This window comes from Cnephaeus nilssonii (assembly GCF_951640355.1).
Source record: "Cnephaeus nilssonii genome assembly, chromosome: 20".
Taxonomy (NCBI): Eukaryota; Metazoa; Chordata; class Mammalia; order Chiroptera; family Vespertilionidae; genus Cnephaeus; species Cnephaeus nilssonii.
In genome coordinates, this window is record NC_137091.1 from 4,197,692 (window position 1) to 4,220,724 (window position 23,033).

A 23,033-nucleotide genomic window follows, 5' to 3' on the forward strand; every position below is an offset into this window, starting at 1 on the left:
GGGGACGTGGTCGAGACGGCTCACGGCCAACCATTGCTGTTTTCCACGCCCTAGCCTAGTGACGTCCTGAGACTCTGCCCTGCACAATCTACCAACATACCCAAGCTCCAAGCAGCGGCTTTTGCATATGAATGGCCTTCTCTATTGCAGTTTAACTCTAGTAAACTTGCAACCTGGTACAGACAGCGCCAAAGCCTCCAAGCTCCAAGCAGGGAGGAGAGGACTGTGGTTCTCAATGTAGCACCTGCAGGGCAGCCTCAGACAGTAGCTGACCTGCACCCCATTGGAGATCCAGAAGCCAATGCACCTAGTGGTCAGTGTGAGACACCAGATTTCAACTCCTCACACCCATAAATGACACATTCGGGAGGCGGACTTAGTGAGCACAAAAGCCCCACTGAAACAAGTCCTGCACCATAAGCATGTCTCCAGCGCAGCAGTTCTCCCATTATAGACACAGCGGGTCCTCACAGCCAATTGGCCTGGAGGTCAATTCCTCCCAGTGTAACAACAGCAATCAAGACTTAACTATACCAAGACTTTGCACTCAGCCCACAAAAGGGTGTACTAAGAGCGGCCACCTTGGGTGATTGGGGAAGCTGAGCTACTGGCCCCTATAGGTCACCTACCACACCAAGCCACTCCATCAACACAGGGAGGCAGCCAAAATGTGGAGACACAGAAGCATGTCACGAACGGGAGACATGGAGGAAAGTAAACTACTGGATGACACTGTGTTCAGAACCACATTTATAAGGTTACTCAAGAATCTTCTAAAAACCGCTGAGAAACTTGAAGAGACCTCCGAGGAACTTAGTGAGACCTTCAAGGACCTGAATGAGAATGCCAAACAAATGGAAAAGGACCAGTCAGAAATTAAGCATACACTGTCTGAAATAAAGACTATACAGAAACTCAACTGTAGATCAACGTACCCCAAGAGTCAAACCAAAGATCTAGAATATGAGGAATCAAAAAACACCCAACCAGAGAGGTGGAAAGAAAGAAGAATCCAAAAGTGTGAGGATAGTGTAAGGAGCCTCTGGGACGGCTTTAAGCGTACCAACATCCGAATTTTTGGGGTGCTAGAAGGAGAGAGAGAGCAGGATATTGAAGGCCTATTGGAAGAAATAATGTCAGAAAACTTTCCCTACCTGGTGAAAGAAATAGACTTACAAGTCCAGGAAGCGCACAGAACCCCAAACAAGAGGAATCCAAAGAGGACCACACCAAGACACATCATAATTAAAATGCCAAGGGCAAAAGACAAAGAGAGAATCTTGAAAGCAGCAAGAGAAAAACAGTTAGTTACCTACAAGGGAGTACTCATACGACTGTCAGCTGATTTCTCAACAGAAACTATGCAGGCCAGAAGGGAGTGGCAAGAAATATTCAAAGTGATGAACAGCAAGAACCTACAATCAAGATTACTCTACCCAGCAAAGCTATCATTCAGAATTGAAGGTCAGACAAAGAGCTTCACAGACAAGAAAAAGCTAAAGGAGTTCATCACCACCAAACCAGGATTACAGGAAATGCTGAAGGGTATTCTTTAAGAAGAGGAAGAAAAATAAAAAAGTAAAGGTAAAAATTATGAACAACAAAAAGACATCAAATACATACTTACCAACAAGTGAATCTAAAAATCAAGTGAATAAAAAATCTGAAGAACAGAATGGACTGGTGAATATAATAGAATCAGGGACATAGAAATGGAGGGGATGGACAATTCTCAGGGGGAAGGGGGACTGAGGGGTGCAGGAAGAAATTGGACATAAATCTTACACCTATGGATGAAGACAGTGGTGGGGGGTAAGGGCATGGGGTGGGGTAGGGAATCAGGTGGAGGGGAGCTATGAGGGGAAAAAAAAAAAAGAGGAACACCTGTAATAATCTGAACAATAAAGATTTATTATAAAAAAAACTCTGAAGAACAGAATGGACTGTGAATATAATAGAATCAGGGACATAGAAAGGGAGTGGACTGACAATTCTCAGGGGGAAGGGGGCCTGAGGGGTGCAGGAAGAGATTGGACAAAAATCTTACACCTATGGATAAAGACAGTGGCGGGAGGTAAGGGCATGGGGTGGGGTGGGGAATCAGGTGGAGGGGAGCTATGAGGGGGGGAAAAAGAGGAACACCTGTAATAATCTGAACAATAAAGACTTATTATTAAAAAAAAAGACTAAATGTAATGCCAAAATAATAACAAATAGAAGAAAAAAAGGGCCACTTAAAATACATATCAACCAAGTATAATATGTGGCCCTTCTTTTTTTTTTTACAAAAAATTAAAGCTTAAAAAAAATACAATGTGGCCCTTCTTTTAATTTCAACCTGAACACGTTAACTGTAAAAATACATTTAGTAAACTACAAGGGAAATTTCAATTTTGGCTATTTGATTATTAAGGAAGTATAGTTATATTTTAGGTGTGAAACTGATTTTGTGCTGTCTTAAATACAAAAATATTTGTGTTATTAGATATGTAAATTAAAATATTTACAGATGCAGTGGTGATTAGCAGGACAAGAAAGCTAGATGCATGTTGGAAGAATGATAAGCAATTAACAATGAAAAGCAATGGATTAGATTATCAAGTGTCATAAATCACCTATAATAATAAAAGTGTAATATGCTAATTAGACCGGATGTCCTTCCGGATGACCTTCCGGATGAAGCCAGGGCTGTGAGGGAAGCCTGGGTCCCGGGTGCTGGAGGGAAGTCCAGACCTACTCTTGCACAAATTTCGTGCATCGGGCCTCTAGTGCTAAAATATCTGGACTTTATGCTGAAAGAATTAAGGAATCAGTAAATAATCACATATAGAGAAGTAACAGGATCAGATTTTTATATCAAAGGTTACGAAGTGATTCCAATAAATATACCTGAATACTTGATGAAAAATTTATGAAAAGGTCATACATGAAATAAAAACATGTAATAGTCAACCTTCTATTATTTTACTTCAGTTTGTGTTGCTTTTTCAATGCTGCACTGTTCAAAAGTTCATCTATTCCATCCAAACACAAGTATATTTTTAAAACCACAAAACCTCACCCAAGTTCACTACTGAATGACAACACTAAATATATCGAATTCATCAGTTCCTAAATTACCCGTGACACTGAAAGCTATTGAAAACATATATAAAAGGCTAATATGCAAAGTGTCCCCTCGGGAGTTTGGGAGAATGGAAGTTCGATCACTTGCTATGACGTGCACTGACCACCAGGGGGCGGAGTGGAACATGGCGGGGGACCAGCATTGGCAGCGGGGTGCTGAGGGAGCGAGGAAAGGAGGAGGCGAGGAGGCAGGGGGGCCAAGGGTTGGGAGAGGGGGGACCACAGTGGTGGTGCGTGGGTGGCGAGGGAAGGAGGAAGCAGGGAGGCGGGGAACCTGTTTGACCCTGATAGCCGTCCAGGCATAGGGACCCTACCCATGCACGTTTTCGTGCACTGGGCCTCTAGTTCAAAACATAATATTGAGATTAAGGGAAGGTTTTTGAGTCGGCTTGCCCTGGTTTCTAATTCCAGTTTCATCATTTACCTGGGCCTCAGCTTCGTCTGTAAAAGAGAGGAAATAACCTATCTACCTACTATGGCTTAGTAAGTTTCCCTATTGGAAAACATTTGCACCAGTTAGACTATATGTCCCAGTCTGTTCCTCAGTGCCATGTAAGTGAGTACTCTGCGCTTCTCAGATCATATCTGTTCAGGTGCAATACTTTCAAGATGATTCCACCTAGTAATAGGCCATCATGCTTCTTGATGATCTGATTATCTAAGAATGTTTTTAAATTGTGAGCCATCAATTCAGTTAATAGCCATTAAGGTTACATGGTTGGTAAGTAGCAGAAAGGAGTTTTAAACTCAAGGCTGCTTAACCAAAGTTACTATTTTGTTTTATTATTAATGTTTAATTATACAATATTTTAATAGAGAAAATTAAGACCCATGAAACAAGATTACATAGATATAGTATTTGCTTTTTATTTTAAATCTTTCATTTAAATAAACAGGGATAGCCCTAGTTGATTTGGTTCAGTGGATAGAGCCGTGGTTGGCAAACTGCAGCTCGCGAGCCACATGCGGCTCTTTGGCCCCTTCAGTGTGGCTCTTCTACAAAATACCACGGCCTGGGTGAGTCTATTTTGAAGAAGTGGCATTAGAAGAAGTTTAAGTTTAAAAAATTTGGCTCTCAAAAGAAATTTCAATCGTTGTACTGTTGATATTTGGCTCTGTTGACTAATGAGTTTGCCAAGCACTGGGATAGAGCATCGGCCTGAGGACTGAAACGTCCCAGGTCTGATTCCAGTTGAGGGCACATGCCCGGGTTGCAGGCTGGATCCCCAGTAGGGGTGTGCAAGAGGCAGCCAATCAATGATTCTCATCATTGCTGTTTCTATCTCTATCTCCCTCTACCTTCCTCTCTGAATTCAATAAAAATATTTTAGAATCCTATAAAATAAACAGGTAATATGCAAATTGACCCTCATGCCCTAACAAGATGGCTGCCTACAGCAATCAGGCCCGCAGCGGAGTTAGTGAGAGACAACCAAATGACTGAACAAGCAGGCTGCATGGGGCAACCAGGCCGGCGGGGGGGGGGGGGGGGGGGTGGCGCGGGAGGGCAGTAAGAGGTGACCAGGCTGGGGGGGGGGGGGAGGGTTACTGTTGGGGACAACCAGGCCAGCAGGGAGGGCAGTTGAGGGCGATTAGGCTGGCAGGGGGGGCAGTGAGGGGTGACTAGGCCAGTGAGGCGGGGCGGGGGGCTGTTGGGGGCAACCAGGCCAAGGGGGGCAGTTAGGGGTGACCAGTCTGGCAGAGGGTGGCAGTTGTGGGTGACCTGGCCACCAGGGGGGGCAGTAAGGGGTGACCAGGCAGGCAGGCGAGTGATTAGGAGCCAGTGGTCCAAGATTGTGAGATGGATGTCTGACTGCCGGTTTAGGCCTGGGGATCGGGCCTAAACCGGCAGTCGGACATCCCCCAAGGGGTCCCGGATTGGAGAGGGTGCAGGCTGGGCTGAGTGGACCAACCGCCCCCCCCACCCCCCCCGCCGCATGAATTTCATGCACTGGGCCTCTAGTAAATAAATAAACAGATATATACTATAACTATTCCATTGTGTCCCCTTCCTTCCCCAGATGTTTATGAACTATGCCTCTAAGATGAAGTTAAGACACACACACTGAAAAGATATATAACAAAGTCAGAAGGGTTGTTTGCTCTGGAAAGGGAGAAGAAAGGGAGTAGGGATTTCAATGGTTAGCCATTATATGTGTGTGTTTTTTTTAATTAAAAAAAAGATTTAAAACAAATATTACATTTGTTAAACCTATGTGGTGGATTTATGGCTATCTGTTACAATGCTGCTAATTTTTATGTTTTAGCATGGTTAGCAGTAGCAACATATAGGTTTATGTTGATTCAAAGTTTAGCCTAGAAACTGATAGTTTAAATGGCTACATTATTTCAATTCTAATAGCTTTTAAAAAGATACTATGTACTAGATGAATGGCTGTTGAGTGTAATGTTGAAAGGACCTATGTTCAGAAAACAGAAGGTTAGCTAATATATATAGTCTCACATATATACATGTACTAGTTAAGTTTGGGGGGGGGGGGAGTCAAAAGTTACACACAGATAGTTTCATTGCATCAGCACCCCCATCCCCTGATTGTACAAGAGTCAACTGTATATTCACACATTCATACACATATTAATTTAAAATACTTAATCTTATTGAAGATTTATAATTCCACATAATAAACTGTTATAAAAGGTGGTATTTTAATACATTTAATGTTTAATTAATAGAATTAAGGATATTTTGTATAAATTTTCATTTAAAAAATAATAAAAAATAAGTTCATTTTTTCTAAATATATTTTATTGATTTTTTTTAAAGAGAGGAAGGGAGAGGGATAGAGTTAGAAACATTGATGAGAGAGAAACATTGATCAGTTGCCTCCTGCACACTCCCTACTGGGGATGTGCCCGCAACTAAGGTACATGCCCTTGACCGGAATCGAACCTGGGACCCTTCAGTACGCAGGCTGATGCTCTATGCACTGAGCCAAACTGGTTAGGGCTCATTTTTTCATTTAATTAGGGTAGATTTTTTTCTTTATAGCTCAAATTACTATGTACATTTATGTACATTTAAATGTTTATTACTAAAATAGCTTTCAAATATTTATAATCTTTCTCATTCTTCTTTCACTTCAAGATAAAAGAAATCTTTTTTTTTTTTAATCCTCACCCGAGGATATTTTTCCATTGATTTTTAGAGAATGTGGAAGAGGAAGGGAAAGATGGAGAGAAATATCAATGAGAGAGAAACACATCGACTGGTTGCCTCCTGCACACGCCCTGACCAAAATCGAACTCGGGACCCTTTGATCCACAGGCCAATGCTCCATTCACTGAGCCAAACCAGCCAGGGTTAAAAAAAATCTAAAAGATCCTTAGCAACTCACTTGTCTTTCTCAAATTATGCAAAATCCCTTTAACTTACCCCAGTCTTAGCCAACATTTTTCCTGAAGAAAAAATAAATTTAGAAAGCACATTAACAGATTCTAAGAATGACAGAGGGGGGGAACTCATAGCTATTTACAGACAGATCACTGCACTTCAAAGGACATCCTGCCGAAACCGGTTTGGCTCAGTGGATAGAGCGTCGGCCTGCGGACTCAAGGGTCCCAGGTTCGATTCCAGTCAAGGGCATGTACCTTGGTTGCGGGCACATCCCCAGTAGGGGGGGTGCAAGAGGCAGCTGATCAATGTTTCTCTCTCATCGATGTTTCTAACTCTCTATCCCTCTCTCTTCCTCTCTGTAAAAAAATCAATAAAATATATTTTTTAAAAAAAAAGAACATCCTGATAATATGCAAAAAAATTGTATGCCAGGCTTAATTACTAATTTTTTAAAAATGACCCTTCCCCAGTGCCAACAGAATGTACTGCCCCTCCCTCTCCTAGAACATGCTCCAGGTGCATCGGAATTCTCCACCTGACACAGTCTCACACCCACTTGCAGAGGCTGCCTGGGTCTGTCTCTACTCCCTAAATTTGTTCTCTAAAGGAATTCTTTGTTTGGCAAGGAATACATATTGCCCGTATGCACATGCATAGGCCAAAGAGATAGTGAGAGAAAGGTGGAGCTTGGCTATGTAGGCAGAGGAGTCCACATGTACTCAGAGGCCCCTGAAGGTGCAGGACGGAACCGGGATAGAAATGGAATGTAAATGTGGCCCACTTCTGCCACACTCTGGATGTGGGACTCCAGAGAGTCCAATAATTCTAAATCCAAACCAGTACTTCTGTTTGTCAAGGAAGAAGGGTAGAACATATTTAAGAGTTTACTGGCTTTATACACAACATTTAAATATTTTGACATACAGTATGAGAGCTTCCATTTGTACTCTTTTCCTGAGACTCACAAATATTAGGACAAGCCTGCATAAAAATGAGTTAAACAGTTATGTAAGAAAAAGGATAAAAAGGAACTAGGACTAGGGAATCTCTTTTATGCTATGTCACTAAAAAGCTACACAGACTACATAGATATCTGGGCCTCTACAACTGTAAACTATTTAAAACTTGATTAATGATTAAAGTTCCTTCTAGTTCTAAAAATAAGTTTTTTAAAACGCTTAGAGCAAGAAATCATTATTAAATAACAAGTAGACTTTATAATTTATAAAGCACTTTCAAATTCATTGTTCATTATCACATTTACTAATCAGAAATGCCAGCAATATAGAAATACATGTTACAGATGAGAAAACTGCAGAGAAGGTACCTTGCCTAAGACTGCTATAATAGTAGATAGCAGGGTCAAGACTTGAACCCAGTTCACCTGACTTTAAATTCAGTGTTTTTTCCACTTTATCAAAGAGACTTAAAAAGCCCACTTTCAAAAGGTTAACTGTCCAACACTGGAACTGAGAAACAAATGACTGATGCCAAAAACAAAGATGAAAACAACCTAATTCCTCTCTTTCACAAACAGCTCATTTGTCTGATGACAAAAACTCATGCATTCAACTTCTGAGTCATTATGGCTCAATTCAGTAAGCGATACAACCACATGAGTAACATGAAGAAAATGCTGAAAGCATATGATATAATGTAACAAACTTGATAGCGTTTTTTAAAATAAAATACAGTTAACACTTTGGAAATCAGATTACCTGATTTAAAAAAACAATGATGATTCCTGAAATACTTCAATATCTAAGATGACTATGATTTAACTTGAAATTATACAATTATTTTATAATATTATATAAATATTTAAACAATTAAGTAAAAATACTAAATTATGTATTACAAAATCATAACTTCTTTATTTTTTTCTCAATACATACTTTCTCAAATCTGTGCTCAAGTCTTGGGTCTGTGACTTATAAGCTATTGTACCTTGAATCTGGTTTCTTTATTTATAAATTACGATGTCACCAGTAACATCATAAGATTATTGTGAGGATAAGATGTGTTGACATATAAAAAGTACTTAGCACAATGCCCGGGATAGGGCTGGGGCTTACCAAACAATTGTTGAATATATGAAAATTTTGTGGGAGTTTTTCCCCCCCAAAATTGTTGAGTTTATTTAAATCACTTAAGTATACATTATTGAGAAATCTGAAACCATAAGGTCCAAATAGCCCAACTCTAATAATTTCACTCTAGACCACTAGATAATTCCTAGCATGAGAAGCAGAGAGAAGAGACTAAGCAGAAATGATTTTTCTGCTGAAAGGTAAGATACTCAAACATGTTTTTTTATAATGTGAAGTCATAAAATAATAAAACAGTCCCTTGTTAATTCTTTAGTTAAATATTTTCTAATTGGCCTCATGGCTTATAGGCAGAATAATGGCCCCCAAAGATAACAACTGCCTAATCCCCCAAATCCGTGAATGTTACATTACATGGCAAAGGGGAATTCAGATTGCAGATAGAATTAAGGTTGTTAATCAGCTGACCTTAAAATGGAGGGAGCTTATCCTAGATTATCTCAAGGGTAGGTGGAAGAAAAAGGCCAAAGAGAGTCATGTAATGAGAGGACGACTCTATCAGCCATTGCTGGAGTTGAAGACAGAAGGGATCCACAAGCACAGAATGTGGGCAGCCTCCATAAACTGGCAAAAGCAAGAAAATGAATTCTCTCCTAGACTTCTAGAAAGGAATGCAGCCCTGCCAATGCCTTGATGTGAGGTCCATTTCAGAATTCTGACTTTCAGGACTGTAAGATAAGTTTATGTTCTTTAAAGACACCAAATTTGTTACAACAGTAATAAGTAAATGATAACTGTCTATAGATCATGTCCATCTTCAATATTCACATACTCTGGCAACAGAGGGTGATGTGGGCTCCAGAGTCCTAATGCTTACATCTGAATCTTTGGTGTGCCATTTACCAGGTGTCTGACCCTGAGCAAGCATTTAATCATTCTATCCTTCAAGCCCTTATCTGTAAAAACATTAGATGATAATATCTACCTCAGACTTGTTCTGAAGATTAAATGAGAAAATATATGTAAAGCCATAAACATGAGTATAGCTGCTGAATATTCATGGGTTATTTGTACTTATCTATATATATAAAGGCCTAAGCAACCCGCCCACTGGCCGACTGGCCAACTGGCCAGAAGCTATGATGTACAATAACCACCAGGGGGCAGATGCTCAACGCAGGAGCTGCTGAGCAGCAGTCACTTGGCAGCAGTGGTTCTCAGATGACGCACTCGGAACCAGACAGGAGGGAGCCTGATTCCAGGGTGCGTAACTTGATAACCACCCTCTCGCAATCTGGGACCCCTCAGGGGATGTTGTAGAGCTGGTTTCAGCCTGATCCCCCCAGGCCAGGCCGAGGGACCCTACCAGTGCATGAATCTGTGCACCGGGCCTCTAGTTATTCATAATTATACAAATTTTCAAAGGAAAGTCTGTACATTTACCTTGATTTTCTAAGAATCTGTCTAATCATGGAAGCATACTTTATCTGGAAAGATATTCATCAGAGTACCCACCTCCAAAATAAACTGGTTTAACAAATTTCGGTATTCTCTATTATCCTCTCTAATAAAAGAGTAATATGCAAATTAACCATCACTCCACTACACCAGCCACACCCACCAGCCAAGCCACGCCCGCCAGCCAATCAGAGCGAGTATGCAAATAAACCCAACCAAGATGGCGGTTAATTTGCATATATAGGCGCCCTGAGTGGACCCCCTGCAACAGATCGCAATAGATAGCAGGGAGCTGGGTGTCTGCTCCGGCCCTAGGCTGAAAGCCTCTGGTGGAGGCTTTCGGCCTGGTGCACGAGTAGACCCCCTGCGATTGATGACAGGGAGCTGGGTGTCCGCTGCGGACCTGGTGCATGAGCAGACCCCCTGCGATCAATCGCAGGGAGTTAGGTGTCTGCTCCGGCCCCAGGCTGAAAGCCTCCGGCGGAGGCTTTTGGCCGGGTGTTGGAGCAGACCCCCTGCAATCGATAGCATGGAGCTGGGTGTCTGCTCCGGCCCCAGGCCGAAAGCGTCCAGTGGAGGCTTTCTGCCTGGTGTCGGAGCAGACCCCCTGCAATTGATAGCAGGGAGCTGGGTGTCCGCTGTGGCCCCAGGCCGAAAGCCTCCACCGGAGGCTTTCGGTCTGGTGCATGAGCGGACCCCCTGCGATTGATGACAAGGAGCTGGGTATCTGCTCCGGCCCCAGGCCTAAAGCCTCCGGTGGAGGCTTTTGGCCTGGTGCATGAGCGGTCCCCCTGCGATTGATGACAGGGAGCTGGGTGTCTGCTCTGGCCCCAGGCCGAAAGGCTCCGCTGGTGTCGGAGCAGACCCCCTGCAATTGACAGCAGGGAGCTGGGTTTCCGCTACTACCCAAGAGGCTTTCAGTCTGGGCAGGCCTGGGCAGGGGCTGAGCCGGTGATCAGAGGGAGCTGGAGGGGCCTGCCCACACCTAAAGCTTCGGCCAGAGGCTTTAGGCCTGGGCAGGGCCCAGCCCTCCACTGGTGTGAACTATAGAGGAAACACCTTTTCTGACTGCACATTGGCTAAGCTTCCTGTATGCCACTGGTAATATTCTTAGTAACTTGGGTAATAAGAACCTAAAAAGGTGATCTAGGGTTTTTCCACCACACTTCTGGGGAAAAAAATGAAGGTCCACTGCTGGAGAGCTAAGAAAGGTCATATTCTTCCCTAGCCGGTTTGACTCAGTGGATAATGCCTGGGCCTGCAGACAGCAGGGTCTGGGTTTGATTCTGATCAAGGGCATGTACCTAGGTTGCAGGCTCCTCCCTGGCCGGGGCCCAGATCAGGGCTCATGCAGGAGGCCACCAATGAAAGTGTTCCTCTCACTTTGATGTTGCTCTCTGTCTTTCCCTTTCTCTTCCACATTCTCTAAAAGTCAATGGAAACATATCCTCAGTGAGGATAAAAAATAAATAAAGAAATGCATATCCTAGGAAAGACACATCTTGAAAATGCCTAAAGAAAGTTGTCATTTTTTCTTGGTGAAGGGACTGGAGTCCGTGTTGATAAAAACACCTTGGTGGCTGCGGTGACTGGCAGTGGCTGCAGCAGCGGGGTGATGGGGCTGATGCCTTCCCCAGATCAGCCCGGTTGCCTCCCACAAAGGGAGGCCAGACTGCGGCTTAGGCCCGCTCCCCGCTGGGTGCGGGCCTAAGCCATCAGTGGGACATCCCCTGAGGGCTCCATGTATGTGAGAGGGACCCCCCGACACCCCCAGTGCACGAATTTCGTGCACCGGGCCCCTAGTAAATTACTAAAGGCCAGGTGCACGGATTCATGCACTGGTGGGGTCCCTCAGCCTGGCCTGCCCCCTTTTGCAATCCAGGACCCCTCAGGAGATGTCAGATTGCTGGTTTCAGTCTGATCCCCGCAGGCCAGGCTGAGAGATCCCACTGGTGCACTAATCCTTGCACCAGGCCTCTAGTATGCATATAAGATCTTTGGTTAATCTCTTCCTTCCCTCCTTCCTTCTGAGACTCATCAGTCTGTTCCATGTTTCCATGCCTGCACGTTGAGTGTCTGCCCCCTGGTGGTCAGTGCGCATCATAGCTACTAGTCGAACGGTCACAAAGGCTTATATGTATATATAGATTATACAATCATTAATATGGTGTTATAAGTCTTCTAATTAAGTCCAAGATGGATTAACAGAAACTGGATTTACTTTCAGTCTTGAAACAACTGAAAATCATATAAAACAATAGTTTTTAGACACTGGACATCAGGCAACCCATGACAGTGATCCCTAACCGAATGCAAGCAAATGAGCAGGGCTGACAAGGGGCGTGTTTCTCAGCTGCAGAACAGGGAGAGCAGAACTCCAGGTGAAATCTCACAGCACCCCTGAGTTGAAGAGACAGAGATTGAAGTCCAGGGAAGCCAAGGAGGCTAGTTTCTGGGGGAAGGTCTGGAGGGGAAAGAGCTTCACAAGGAAGACCTCCAGAGATCTTCAGAAGGTCCCCTCTTGAGGCTTCAGATAAGTAACTGATCAGCACTACCAGTTTACAAATAAACTACCCAAGGCCCAGGAAAAAAACGCCTGAAAGGACCTGAGATCTCACTAGGGCCAGGAATAGTTCACCTTTCCATCAGCCATAGTGAACAACCTTCTATTTCACAAGGCACTGAATAGAAAACATGGCTATCGTGTCAGCAGTAGGAGGAAATTAGCCCTAGACTATACACTGCTCTAGTCCAGCCTAACGAAGTTTCAAAAACAGATCTTATCAAGATACACCAATTTCCAAGAAACTGCATTCCAAAACAAAACTCAAGAATATTTCTGGAATGTAAAACTTTGCATCACTCAACAAGGAAAAACTCACAATGTGTACCATCCATTCAAAAATTTTCTAGCATGCAAAAAAAGCAGGAATATACCAACCTACATTGGGGATAGGAGGGGGTAGGAATCAATCAACAGAATCAGAATCAGAAATGACACAGAGAATAGACTTAGTATGTAATTAATTTAAGTAGCTCCAAAGAAAAGGCCCTGCTTTCTTGGCTCTGCCATTTACAAAAGCAATTGGACCTTCGTTGTATATTATATGTACATGATGATATAATATGTATCTGAATAACCAAATAATTACAGGCTGCCAAAACATTATGAAACAAAAAGCTAATCTAGAAACTTAGAAGAAAACTTACTTTTAAACCAATGGGTCAAATCACTCATTCCAAAACACTAAGCTAGAGGGCTAAGTGAAAGTGCTAGAAACCGACAACTGAAATTGAATCAGAAATGCAGAGAACAGCTCTGAAATTCTAACCTAGACCAATGGGGAAGTAGGACAATTTTCAATTTGAGTTCTTCAAAAGCTAAGGAACATCTTATTCATTTTCGAACCTAGTACACCCGGCAGGCATCTAGTAAATACTGAACAAATAAAAGCAGTAAAAATGCAACATTTCCAAAACACAGATACATAATAAAATTCAATCATTCACAACTATACAATCCTTGCATAATTTGTAATACCTTGCATAATAAATGTGCAAGGTATTACTTGCACAGTTGACTATAGCAAATTTCCAGATTTTATTAAACTGAAAAGTACAGTCCAAGTCTCCTCCTAACTGTGTGCTTACTACATTTATTTGTCCATATGTTACCCACACCATCTTGTATTAAAATAATTCCTTAATTTAAAATCATTTCAGTCCTATTACCCAAAGAAACCTGATCACCCATATAAGTATTCCAAAGGAATTTTATGTTCATGTTATCATTATAGGAATAAAGTTTAATGGCTCAGTAGCCCCTAACACATTATTTTCAATTTCAGACATTATAATAAGTAAATGACTATGTAGTACTAAGGGGTCTGGGAGTACACCTCACCAATCAAGTTAAATACAACAAAATTTGTATTTAAAGAACCACTGTGAAGTTTGACTTGAATCTCATGCTCTTCACATACTGTACTAATCCACTAATTTCTCACCAAATGATGCCTCTTCCTAGCCCTTGGAACTTACTTCCTGTTCACCTCTCACCCTAAGTATGCATGTTACAAGCTAATAGCCTTAAAGCTATTGTTAACAACTAGTTTCTGTAACTCTGATTCCTGGCAGGCAATGCAGAGCTCAACTCTTCTACAAAACAGTAGTACAGAGTTTCATAAGATCATTAGAACAAGTTAATATTCCACAAATTTCCAAACAGCATAAACTATATGATCCCAACTTTGTTTCTTAAAAATGAAAAAATATGTAGGTACAGGGGAGAAGAGAGAAAGACAACAAATCTCATTGGAAAAGTACACACCAAATGTCAAGAGCAGTATCTTTTGGTAGTGATGTTACAAGTAACTTATTTTTCATCTGTTTTTTTTTCTACGTGGTCCAATTTTTTTTATAATAAACATATTAAATTTCTTAATCAGAAAAAAAAACCAATATTTTAAAATGTGCTTCAAGGTAGTATTTTAAAGTAAAATTCAGAAAACAAAAGTCAACAAGAAATTATAAATAATTATGTATATCCCAAAATTCTATTTCCTGTTTTGATTGCTATTTTAGCTATCCCATACAATACTTTTCACTGCTACGGAACTTATACATTAACTAGAGGCCCGGTGCACGAAATTCGTGCACTGGGGAGGGTGTCCCTCAGCCCAGCTTGCACCCTCTCTAATATGGGACCCCTCGGGGGATGTCCAACTGCAGGTTTAGGCCTGATCCCTGTGGAATCGGGCCTAAACCTGCAGTTGGACATCCCTCTCACAATCCGGGACCGCTGGCTCCTAACCGCTCACCTACCTGCCTGATTGCCCCCTAACTGCTCCCATGCTGGCCTGATTGCCCCCTAACTGCTCCTCTGCGGGCCTGATTACCCCCAAATACCCTCCCCTGCTGGCCTGATCACCCCCAAGGCTTTTATTAGTATAGATTTTAATTTACAAACATCGAGATCACAGTAATCCATGTAATTTCCACTTCCCAAACAAGATAAAAATGAAACGATTTTTGTGTTACAAAATAGCAGAAAGTATTTTAATAAGAGAACAATGAAAAGTTTATAGTATTAGTCTCTCAAAATTCCTTTGCTCTAAAAAGAGATAAAAATAAGTTAATATTTTCTCTATTATGTTTTCTAAGTACTTACATTTAGATATACTTGTAGCATCTCACCTTTTTTTCTTTTCTTAAGTGGTAAAATTCTAGAGTCAATTGTATAAGAAATGTTCTCAGCAATATTCATTGTTATGATTGAATTCAGGGTACTCTAAGACATTTGAAATTATATCCACAACTTCCCCACCTCAGCAGGGAAATAAGAAAAATCAAGATTTAGAAATATTCTTTTTTTTAAATATATATTTTTATTAATTTTTTACAGAGAGGAAGGGAGAAGGATAGAGAGTTAGAAACATCGATGAGAGAAAAACATCGATCAGCTGCCTCCTGCACACCTCCTTCTGGGGATGTGCCCGCAACCAAGGTACATGCCCTTGACCGAAATCGAACCTGGGATCTTTCAGTCCGCAGGCCAACGCTCTAGCCACTGAGCCAAACTAGTTAATGCAGGAATATTCTTTGCATATCCAAAATTTCTCTGAAGTTTTTTTAGAATTTTAAATAGAGTGCTTCCCATGAATTTTCAAACAGACTAAAGAATACACGACAGGGCAAAAGTAAATTTACAGTTGTGAGTACACAAAACAGTTTATTCTTGTATTATTATTTATTAATTATTGTACTATTTTCCATACAAACAACTGTAAACCTACTTTTGCCACACCTTGTATATTATTTTGGCTATAACAAATACAATCTCGTTTTTAAGTGTAAAAAAAAAAATTTGTTGTTAATTCTCACCCAAGGATATTTTTTCCATTGATTTTCAGAGAATGGAAGGAAGGGAGGGGTAGAGAGATATAGATATAGATATAGATATAGATATAGATATAGATATAGATATAGATATAGATATAGATATAGATATAGATAGATAGACATAGAGGTATCGATGTGAGAGAAACACAATGATTGACTGCCTCCCACATGTGCCCTGAACAGGACTGGAGATCAAACTGGCAAAACAAGTACATGCTCTTGACCGGAAATCGAACCCGAGACCCTTCAGTACACAGGCCAATACTCTAACCACTGAGCAAACCCAGTCAGGGCTCTTTTTAATTTTGATAAACCAAAAATTCTGCCACTCTATTATTTTTTAATCTTTTAACTTCTATACATATTTAATAAAGTTAATTTAGTCTGAAATGAAATTACTGTAAACAGGAATTTTTTAAACCTAAAGAAAAGTTGTTGTTTTTCCCATAGAAACTGGGGAAACACCATAATAAAAAAGAACTCCTTATAATATAACGTTTGGGCTATTAGTAACCATTACCATTCAGTACATGTCAAATATTACATAGAAAAAAACTTACATGCTCTGCCAAAATTTGTCACACACTACACATATTAAAGCATTTGAATTTCACGTATTTAGGATACGTGACCTTTAATTCAGTACACATTCAACCTATATGCAATCCATAATCATCATCATAATCCCCTACCTTCTCTACCAATCCACCTCTGCTCTTCACTCCCACAATCAGCAACTCCCAAATATCACTCTTAAAAAAATTTTTTTAATTGATTTTTAAAGAGAGAGAAAGACATACATTGATTGGCTGCCTCCCACTGGGGATCAAACCACAACTGGATATATGCCCTGATCAGGGAGAGAACCCGCCACCTTTTAAAGGTCCACAGGACAGCACTCCAACCAACTGAACGACACCGGCCAGGGCCCAAATATCACTCTTAATACAAATAACAGGAAACTTGAGAAGAGACTTTCAAGTAAGTCAAAATAATATTCCAAACTGACTGCCTTTTATCAATATTTGAACACGTAATAAACCAACCTTGAAACAAAAAGGTGAGACTTATGAAAGGCTTCTTATGATGGGTATGAAAAGAATTTCTCTTAAGGTAGTACTATCACTATGCTTGTATTAGGGACTACTTCAGTTATTTATAATTATCCTCCATTTATTCCAACTCTATTTAAGGGAGTCTTTACTTCTTTGTAAAGCCAGAACATGTTTAGAAAAACATGAATTAAAGAAAATTTAAATGATGACAAGGTTTTAGAATAATAAAATTAAGAAGTTTATAAATTTCAGGCTTCTTAACGTTAATTATATGCCATACACATTGATTAGTCAAACTAGGCAGAAATCTACATACATAGTGAATAGATGACACTAGATTCAAATCAGCAGGGTTTTTCCCAAGGTCCAACTAAGATGCCTGATTCTCTTCCAGTAGAGGGAGCAAAATCATAATATTCTACTCAGGCCACAGAAAAAAGGGGAGGGGAAGGTTTACAAGTACCTTTTACGTATCTTAAAATCTACCTAGACATTTTTAAAAATGTAATAAAAATACCATTTGAAACAGAACTAAAATCAACCCAAAGGAAAAGATAAAGGTTTTATCTTCTTCAAACACTTCAAGGCTTTGAAATGAGAAAATGGTCCCTAGATATTTAATTTCAAGAACTATGGCATATTTCATTGTTCACCAAATCTCACAGGTAACCAAGGTATTGAAATACTAAGAACCCTTATTTTTAAAAGATTACAGAAAATGATAAAATATTACATTAAATACATCTTCACAGTATATAAATATATTCACATGACAAGAACTATAGGAAACAAAAAAAGTGTATTTCACTACCCTAAAACAATCTATTCTTTCCAATGTTTTTTCACATTCATATTTTTATACTGTGATAAAAACATTAAGCACTCACTACATTCTAGGCATGGTTCAAAGCACTGCTACATGTTATATCTCTTATAGTCCTTACCAAAGCCCTATTAGATCCTATTCTTATTCCTCATTTACAGATGAAGCAAGTGAAACACATAGAAATTATATAAATGGCTAAAAGTCACAAGCTACTAAGCAACAGGAGCCAAGATTCTAACCCAAGTAGTCTGATACCAGAGCCTATACTTTTTTTAAAATATATTTTTATTGATTTCAGAGAGGAAGGGAGAGGGGGAGAGAGAGAGAAACATCAATGATGAGAATCATTGATCAGCTGCCTCCTGCACACCTGCTGGGGATTGAGCCTGCAACCTGGGCATGTGCCCTTGACCGGAATCGAACCCGAGACCCTTCAGTCCACAGGCCGATGCTCTATCCACTGAGCCAAACCAGGTAGGGCCAGAGCCTACAATCTTAACCACTTCACAGTGATTGTCATCTTGAATTATGCTTTTCCCCTGCTATTAACATATTCTTAGTGTCAGTCTTCAAAGTCTTTTTAATGCTTAATTAAAATCTAACATGGAGATGATAAAACACTATGCTGCTATCAGTTGTCCCTAACAGATATAGTAAGATAAATATCTTTGTGTACGTATTACTTTTCTATGTTTGGATTATTGTAATAAAGTATTTTGATACTCAATTATACCATCCAATTTCTTTCTAAAATATTTGTATCAATTAACAACTATAAGTTCCAATTTCACCGTAAGTTCCAACTATATAAGTTCCAATTTCACCATAAATTTGCCAACATTCAGCATTAACATTAAAAATATTTTTCTAATAGGTGAAAAAAGCACGCTGCAAACTAAATTATTAAAGGTGCATATTATTCTGAGTGTCGTTTGCTTATTCAATTTCTTCTTCTGTGAATTTCAATTTATATGCTTTATCTAGTTATCAACTTAAAAGTTTGCTTATGGCCCAGCTAGTGTGGCTCAATAGTTATGCACTGACCCATGAACCAAGAGTTTACCAGTTTGATTCCCTGTCAGGGCACATGCCTGGATTGCAGGCTCAATCCCCAGTGGGGCGTGTGCAGGAGGCAGATGATCCATGTCTCTCTCTCTCTCTCATTGATGTTTCTTATCTCTCTCTCCCTTCCTCTCTCTCTAAAATCAATAAAAACATATTAAAGTTTGCTTACCAATTTATATGAACTTTTTGTAAGAATATTAACCCTATGTCCATCATATGCAATAAAATGTTCCAATCTATTGTTTTCCTTTTTAATGATTATTAAGTTTTTATTTTTTTATAATAAATATTTTAGTTAAAGGCAATCATAGTTGAAAGTTACAAAAGAGGTCTTAAAACCTTATAATTTTCTAAATATAAGAGCCCATTGCTTTGGGCATATCAATGAAATTACTTTCAAATGTAACCCTGTTAAAGCAATAGAAAACTGTCAAAATCTGCATATTCACTTAATTGGACCACTGAGTTTAACCAATTTTGATTATGTTTCATATAAAATTAACATAGTGAGTAAAAGCCCAACCTTCCCCAAATTACCAAAATAAAAGCTTCATACCTGTCGCTGTAAACATAGGCGATTTCTGTCATGTAAATGCTGATGATTAGAAAGTGATGAATGCCAGCTCCGAGCCTGAGAATGAAACTGAGTTTGAGCCATATCAGAAGGCCGTGTTACCAGATGTGAAGTAAAGTGCCGATCAAGGTCATGATCTAAAACATGACTTGAATTATCTTGCCCAAATGCTGACTCATCAAACTGGGGAAGGAGACCCTCCTGAAGGAGGTCTTCTGGATCAAGTCCTGTGAATGGCTCAGCTTGAGACTCCACTTGATTAAGTAAATTCTCTTCTAAAGATGAAAAGCCATTAGTTTCTACATGATCATTGAAATGGCCCATTTGCGTTCCTGAGTCAACAGGATCCTGGAAGTTCACGTGCACAGGAGATAATTTTGAATTGCTGTAATTACCCTGAGGATGTGATGAATGCAACATTTGGAAATTACTTGAATTCAGTGATGTATTGGGATTGAGCATATGCTGAGCAGATTCTTGCTTGATTCCCCTATGAGGTGAAAAGGAATTACTTCCAGAAAAATCAGATAGAGTCTGATTTGTATGATTGGGTGCAAGAACTGCAGAGGACTGGAGAAGACTATTTGGTGATACGTGATTACTAGAAAAGGAATAATGTGAAGAAAATTGCTGTGAGTTACTGACAGAACAAGAAGTCATATTTGGAGAAGGTCCATTAAAATTACCTTCTTGCCGGTTGCTACACTTGAGAAAGTGTACTGAAGGATTTGATGTTTGAGAAAACTGTTGCATCAAAAGAGGCTGTTGTGAAGTAGATGCATTGGTAATCTGTGGTGGGTGGTTGACACTGACTCTGTGTGGACCAGAAACATTAACATCCATAAAATTTTTAGACTGGCTGAGAGAATTTTGCCCTGGGTTAAGATTATTCCTGTTTTGTTGCGAGCGCAGTGAAGTGCACTGTGTGTGTTGTTCATTGGCCTGAAATAAGGCAAAGTCATGGTGTGCCACAAAGCTTTTGTTTTGATGCATAGAGTGAGAATGTCCTTGTTGGTGAAAAGGAGACCCATTCTGATTTGAAATGCTAGTAGCTGTCTGATGGCCCCACATTGGACTGCCATCTGCTACATCTGGAAATAAACCATTGGGTTGGTTTTGGGGGTGGATCGGAGAACAATTAAACTGAGAGTGTGGAGATAATACATGTTCAGCTGGGCTACCAAAAGACTGATTAACCTGATGAAATTTCATTGAATCAAACTGACTTAATTGTTCATAATCAGTCATCTTCTGATGTGTTGGAGTACCTTGAACATGGTTCAATGAGTCTATGTGCAAAGGTTCAAATTCTGCACCCAAGTTCAATTCATCAACTAGTGAAACAGGTCCTGGTTGTACAAATGCATCATCTGACAAACCTTCTAAGGTCTCACTAAAAAGATTGGCATCATCAAAAAAGTCCATCATTGGATCTGTCATCTTGAAAAATTCAGTAACAATCTGGGCTGTTTGTTCCAAATGAAGTATATTCCACTTCTCTGTAGTAGATATTATTGGATCATTTTCAAAGGTCATCGACTAATCCGAAACAGGTCAATGTTCATTACTGCTCTAGGTAATGACATGTCATCAAGTGTCAGAATCCTAGAAAAATAAGAACAAAAGCAATTAAAGTTTAATAATGAGTACTCATTAAAGTTCTATAAAGTTTATATATGATTTAAAAACATAAAATCTCAGTAAAGTATTGACTAGTAGAATACTTTATTGCAAATAGCTCATTAATATTCCATACAAGAAAAAAATTGCTGGTGAAGGAGACATGACAATATGCACTTAAAAGTAATAATTCATACTACTTCATTTTGAAGTTCATATAATATAAGAGAATGTAAACTTAAGAATGGTATGTCAGACTCTCTCCCACACCATGAAATGGCCATCATTCCCTAAATAAATATATATGTATTATACTTTAAAGTTATGTCTTTTTAAGAAAGCTGACATGAGATCCTCAAATTGATGTTTCTCTTACTCAATTTTTAAAATGTTATAATGTAAAACAAAACTTCTTGATCCTTAATAGATGCTCCGTTATGATTCGAAAGCAGTCTTTTAAGCAATATTTAATTTTTATTATTCTAAGAATGCCCTCACTAAACTGTGTACTTTAAAATGTAAATAATAAATTTTATATTTCACACACACACACACAAATAACTCAGTGATACAATTTAAAGTTTAATTCCATTATCTCTCAAAGAATCCTACTTTCATTGATAATTCCTTCTACAAGGGGCCTTACAAGCATAGCAGTTAAAAGTATAGGTTCTGCAAATATTCAGGTTAGGTTGGAATCCTGGCTTTATCACTGATTCACTATGTAATCTTACACAAATCACTTCATCATTTTGAAGCTGTTTTTTCACCTGTGAAATGGAGATTATAATAGTACTGACCTTATATGACTATTGTAAATAATCAATATCAAGCACCATGCAAACACTGTTTTCAAATTGTGCTGCTGGGATTGCTGGGAAGGAAGAGAGGGCTTTAGACCTCCCCTATCCTTATTTCCTCCCCAATAAAAAAAGACTCCAACCATGAATATTCTTATTTTACAATCTGAGCTTTCAAACAGGATTTTTAAAAAGCAAAGGATTCCTTGGCTAAAAGAACTGAAAACATCTAATGCTTATACTATTAACATCACCCTATGCAGATTACTACCATTTACTAAATTCAATTACGTACATATTGTTGGCATTCACACTTAATTTAGTTTTACTTTGAATCTAACAAAAAGGAAAATCTTTAAAACACAATGTCATCTCTATTCTTGGTAAAAAAATGTTTGAGGTCAATTAATTTGGGGCCAATACTGAAAATAGATTACAAGTTTCCCAGTTGCTGAGTCAAGTTGTTTAATTGAAATAGTCCTGAGCATCATTTATACACATCACCAAATTAAGTATAAATATATATTCGAAAGCAAACTAAATTACAATTAATATGGAAAACAGGAAATTGATTTAAACGCAGAATTTTCCAAAGTTTGAAATACACGAAAACTGAGACTCAGCTTGATGATCACCATCTAACTTGCAGGGTTTAGAAATACATTCATGGTTCCTAAACTATAGTTAGATGCTAATAAATGTCGCTTTTCCTCTCTGACTTACCTCTTTCCTGACATCCCAAGAGCCTACAGTTACTTGTTCAAACCCTTCCATCACGGAGCTTCTCAGACCTCCTCAGGTTCTTTTGCTAATAATCTCCAATGTTGTCCCCTTCAATACCCTCAGGACCCTTTTCACTCACTCAGCACACCATGATGTATTCACATCACCATGTCATTTTACCTCCAAGGCCTCAGTCCAATTCAGTGAACATTTCCTGAATATTTGTAGAATTTATTATATCATTGGCACCTTAATACACTAGTGTTAACCTTTAACTTCAATGTGGTCCTTGCTTTTGTTTAGAAATGGTTATATTCATTTCCCCATGTTTCTGAGCTCTCTTTGCAGTTACAGGCAGTCCTCGAGTTACATCGGACTCGCTGTACATCATTTCATAGTTACGTCCGTTGCCATCTCCCATTTATTTATAAAAAATAAAGTTCCGTCATTTCAATGTATGTACATATGTGCTTTGTGTTTTT

General features: G+C 39.5%; 1 protein-coding gene across 5 annotated transcripts in view; it reads right to left on the reverse strand.

Annotated features, from left to right (window-relative positions):
• The window catches only part of CHD9 (chromodomain helicase DNA binding protein 9), a gene marked incomplete at its 5' end in the record, with an annotated part of 133,666 nt that overhangs the window by 101,129 nt on the left and 9,504 nt on the right, over positions 1-23,033 (reverse strand). For all 5 annotated transcript variants that reach the window (XM_079759876.1, XM_079759875.1, XM_079759873.1 and 2 more), the window contains one exon: positions 19,391-21,013. In XM_079759876.1, coding sequence (XP_079616002.1) covers positions 19,391-20,944 — 1,554 coding nt within the window. The remainder of the gene's footprint in view (positions 1-19,390; positions 21,014-23,033) is intronic.